The following is a 5,017-nucleotide window of genomic DNA, read 5'->3' on the forward strand; positions in this document are numbered from 1 at the left end:
ATGAGAGAAAAATGGAATGTAATATAATGGGGGCCAAACGAGGGCTTAAGAAAAAGTTGCTAAAAATGTAATATATTTGATATTTTATTACAATTGTTCTCTATGCGTTCTAACGTTCCATAATTATATCATTTTCAATACTTTAAATGCATATTTACCTTTAAAGTACTTTTCTATATATGTTATAAACAACCAATTAAAGCAATCAATTCGACTGAAAAAATAATCTGTTTATCAATAATCACAAATTTACCAATAAAAACAATCAATTCAATTGTTGTTTGGTAATGGAAGGATTCTCTTTTTTCTTCGTGATTTTGAAGTCTATTAAAAAATAAAAAATAATAAAAAACCTCTAAAGTTGGTGGGTCACTTGACCCACTAGGACCCAATGTGGGTCCGCCAATGTTCATTGGATAAAGCTATAGATCAATTTATAAAAATAGAACATGATAAAGAAGGACTAAAGTAGAATCAGAGCACATAAACTGCGCAAGCAAGCAAATGACTTATACAATTTAGAGAGTGAGTTGCTCTAATAAAATAAATGGAAGGATTAAATTAGGAATTATAGTACAAGTAAGGGCTAACATCCAAAAATATTTCTCCAAGAGTTCAATTATGTCGTATTTTTATATAGGATAAATATATTCATACCATAATTTTTAATAACTAGAGTACATTCCAATTGCATGAAATATTAATAACCGTTACACATTATGATATTTATGGCTTAAACTTTTTTCCCCTTGCATACTTATAATTACCATAAAATTTTCAATAGTTTGTCATCAAAATTTTCTTTGAGATAGAGCAAAAAGATTCATTTGTCCATTGTATTTTTTAATAACTTAAATATTTAACCCTCATTTTAAAGTGGGTTAACAATATTTTTGGACTAAAATTATGATTAATGAATATCTTTTTATCAATGAAATAATAAAATACAATAATGTGTTGAAAGAAAAAATGTTAAGAACATAAATTTAATTTTTTTTTTTTTTACTTTTTCAACCGCATATTTTTACAATAAAATATTTTGAATGTAAATTCAAAACTTTTTCCTATTTTTAAACTACATATTCTTTTTAAAAAAATATTATTTCAAAACTCATTTTCTCAAAAAAAAAAAAAAAAAAGAAAAGGAAAAAAATTTGTCCCTAGTTGGACTCTATTTTAATTTTAATACATTTTTCTTTTTCTTCTTTTCAACTATATATTTTTCAATAAAATAATATTACACATAAACCCAAAACTTTTCCTTTATAATTTATACCCACATTCTCCAAAAAAGTTATTATTCTCAAATATATTTTTTCTTAAAACTAATTTTAATGGAGCCCAAACAGAAGGTTGTGTCAAACAGGAGCAAAGTGTGATAATGAATAAATATTAATAATTTTAATAGTTTAATTAAAGGGGGTGTTTGGTGTGTGTGGTTAAAAAGTTGTGAGACCCATAAAAATGTGATTAATATTAATTGTTTAATTTTGACTAAAATTTGAGCCGAATAGAAGCTAAAATGAAGTGGATTTATTAAAAGAGGACTTTCCTTTGTTGAACAAGGCCGCTTTCACTAAGTATCTCCAAATCAATAGTGATGTGCGTACATCTGGATTGACACTCTACACACGTGAGGGTAAGGTCCAAGTCTAATAAAATAATCGTGGTCGCACCACCACGAGTGGTGTCAACTCGAATGTACACATAGAAGAACAGATCTTCAAATAAAGTTATATGTACATGCTAATATTTTACGGGAGCTTACAGACAATTCACATGATACGAGATCCACCTTATTAAAAAATTACTCCAAAAATGTCCTCTCACTACTATTTGTGCCTGTAAATCTTCCACCCTGTATGTGTAGAGGAGTTGGATATCTACCCCCACTAGGGATGGCAATTTACCCCATCTACCCCCACTAGGGACGGGGCGGGGAGGGGAGGGGGCGCCCCGTCGCGGGGCGAGGAGAACCCGTCCCGTTAAGAAAAATGATAATAATAACAATTTTATTTCTAGACAATTCATCTGTTAAAAACTCATTTTGAATTTATATTTTATTCTCTAGTAATAATATAATTCAAAACTTTCAAAATGTAAAAAAAAATAAAAAATAAAAAAAATTAAATGGGGCAAAAAGTTGCCCCGTCCCCCCTGCCTTGCCCCGTCTAAGGTGGGGCGGGGTTTTGACCAACGGCCCGCCCTGCCCCAAACCAAACCCATCCCATTACCATCACTAACCCCCCCCTATTGTCAAACGCCAGTTGGTGCCCTGTTCAACTAACTTTATTCATTAAAAAATGGGGCCTACTTCACGTACAGGTCCCTGTAATATTAAAGAATTTTTCCGATAGTCTACTTCACGACTCTAGTGAGGAAGAAGTGACAGCACTCAAATGCCCTAGCTTCAATTCCATCACCCAAATTTCAACTAAATTTGAAGAATCATCATCATGATATATGTGGGTGGAATTCCATTTGCAACTGATGAATCATCCCGGGTACAGCTCTACTTTAAAGCTTTATTTTGCTTTGCTTGGATTGGGTCGTTTTACTTTCCACAATAATAGCCCACAGCCAGATTTCCGCTTCTTCTTCATATTTTTTATTTTTTTTAAACACCGAATCAATGGTTTGGTTTCTTGTCATCGAATTCGAGAATTACATCGTACTGTACAGTACATGTGAAGAATACACTAAAAACATAACTTCAGGAGTAAAAAGATTAGACCACTATTTGATAGCAATTTTTCACCACCAAAAATCAATTTTTTTTTACCATTATTTCGCTATTTCAACGGTCATGTTTTACTTCTTTACTCACTGATGGGAACCACTTTTCTCTCCGATCGAAAAATCAATTCTAATAATGAAGGCCCTAGAAATGAATCAGTAGAATTTATAGACTACCACGGCTGATTGCCTTCTGCAAGTTGAATTCTGGGATCGATGATGCTTAGCAGAATGAAAGGCGGTGCCAGAAGTCTAGGAATGGCAACGAGCCGAACCAAGCCGGCTCGCGAGCTGAAAATCAAGGCTCGAGCTCGGCTCGGGCTTTTTGAAGATGTGTTTTTTTTTTTGGCCTGGGCCGAGCAAAAGCTCAACAAAAAAATCAAGGCTTGAGCTTTACCGAGCCAAAACGGGCCGAGCCGCACCGGCTCTTTTTTTCCTACTTTGTTTTTCTCCTTCCCTTAAAAGGCAGTTGATAGAGGCAGCTTGCTGCCTTTTAATAATTTTTTTTTTTGCGAGCCGGCCCGCGAGCCACACGAGCCGGCTCGGGCTCAGCCTAACACGTCAAGATGGGGCTTGGCCCGAGCCCTCGAGCCTTTTTGCCATCCTTACAGAAGTCGTTTGATAAGAAATCTAATAATAAGCTGAATAAGTTTGACTTGGAGCAAATACGGTAGACAGCATATACGGTAAATTGTAAATACGGTAGGCAGCATATACGGTAAGCTGCAAATACGATAAAGTGAAAATACGATAAGTTGTTTTACAAATACGGTAGGCTGCAAATACGATAGGCAGCATATACGGTAAGTTGTTTGCAAATACGGTAGGCTGCTAATACGATAAACTGAAAATACAGTATGCAAAATATATGGTAAGTTGTATATACGGTAAACTTCCTGCAAATACGGTAAGATGCATATATGGATTTATAATTTGTTATAGATGTATAAAATTTATTTAATATTGAATATCTTAATTATTAAATGTTGTAATTCAATATTATTTCATTTTTTATAATTGTATTTTCGAGAATTAAAAAAAAAGAAAGTCACTATGAAATTGCTAATTTTTAAATGTGTTTTTTTGTTGAAGATAAAAATAATTTTTTATGTTATTTGTAAAAAAAAATTTATTGTAATTTTATTAGCGTAATAATAAGATTTATTATGTATTTTTATTTTTTGTATTTTGTGAAGAATTTTGTTTATGGTGATCGACAAATATTCTTCCATATACATATCATACCAACAACATTAAAAAAAAAATTTAATATATATAAACTCTAAAAAAAAAAAAAAAAAATCTCAAAAGCTCGTGTGGTGCTATCATAATTAGAGTAAATGTGATTCAGTTCCCTCTCTACGTACTAACCAATGCAAGCAATAATTTACACATGAGCAAAAAAAAAAACGACTCTGCAAAGAGCGAAAAAATGACAAACTATATCTCTGCACAGTGTAAAGAGAAAAACAAAAACTCTCAGGATCTACAAGTTCCAAGAGGTCTTTTCTCAAATAACTTTTGAACAATGCATTGAACACTTTAATTCCTGGCGCGGAGAGTTGGTTTGTCATTTTTCTACACTGTACGGAGAGTTTTTTTTTTTACTCCGCACCGTGCGAAGAGTTTGCCAACTCTTCGCACATGGTTCAACTCTTTCCGCACTGTGCAGAGAGAATTTTTTCTCTCCGCACTTTTTTTTACTCCGCACATGATTCAACTCTCTACACACTGTAAGAAAATGTATTTTTCTCTCCGCACTGTGCAGAGAGTTTTGTCATGGTCGGACCAACTCTCTGGATAATTTTTTTTTTTTGCTCTCCGTACTGTACGGAGAGTTGGTTTGTCATCTATCCGCACTATGCGAAGAGTTTGCCAACTCTCCGAGCTACGCGGAGATTTTTTTCTTTCCCTACATTTTTTATTTTTACTCCGCACTTGTTACAACTCTATTCACACTGTGCGAAGAGTTTTTTTTCAATTTTATAATATTGCAATTATTTTCTTATATCATGAAAATATTTTTAAATATTATTTCAAAAACTTTTCAAAATAATTAAAATTTACATACTAATAAAAATACGATAAATACAAAATTCGTACAACGCACGTGATAACGACTGATCCTTAAAAAATTGACAATGCTCTTATAAATTCTTTAGATTTAGAATAATTAAAGAATTTTTAGGATAAAGTCTACCTCACGACTCTAGTGAGGAAGAAGTGACAGCACTCAAATGCCCTAGCTTCAATTCCATCACCCAAATTTCAACTAAATTTG

General features: G+C 32.8%; 1 protein-coding gene across 2 annotated transcripts in view; it reads left to right on the forward strand.

The window, feature by feature from the left end:
* Positions 1 to 2,370: 2,370 nt before the first annotated feature.
* LOC111410440 (protein N-terminal asparagine amidohydrolase) overlaps positions 2,371 to 5,017 on the forward strand; it is a 9,652-nt gene continuing 7,005 nt past the window's right edge. For both annotated transcript variants that reach the window (XM_023040765.1, XM_023040768.1), the window contains exon 1: positions 2,371 to 2,504. In XM_023040765.1, the coding sequence (XP_022896533.1) occupies positions 2,457 to 2,504 (48 nt within the window). In that variant the 5' untranslated portion in view covers positions 2,371 to 2,456. The remainder of the gene's footprint in view (positions 2,505 to 5,017) is intronic.

This window comes from Olea europaea, chromosome 15 (assembly GCF_002742605.1).
Source record: "Olea europaea var. sylvestris chromosome 15, O_europaea_v1, whole genome shotgun sequence".
Lineage (NCBI taxonomy): Eukaryota > Viridiplantae > Streptophyta > Magnoliopsida > Lamiales > Oleaceae > Olea > Olea europaea.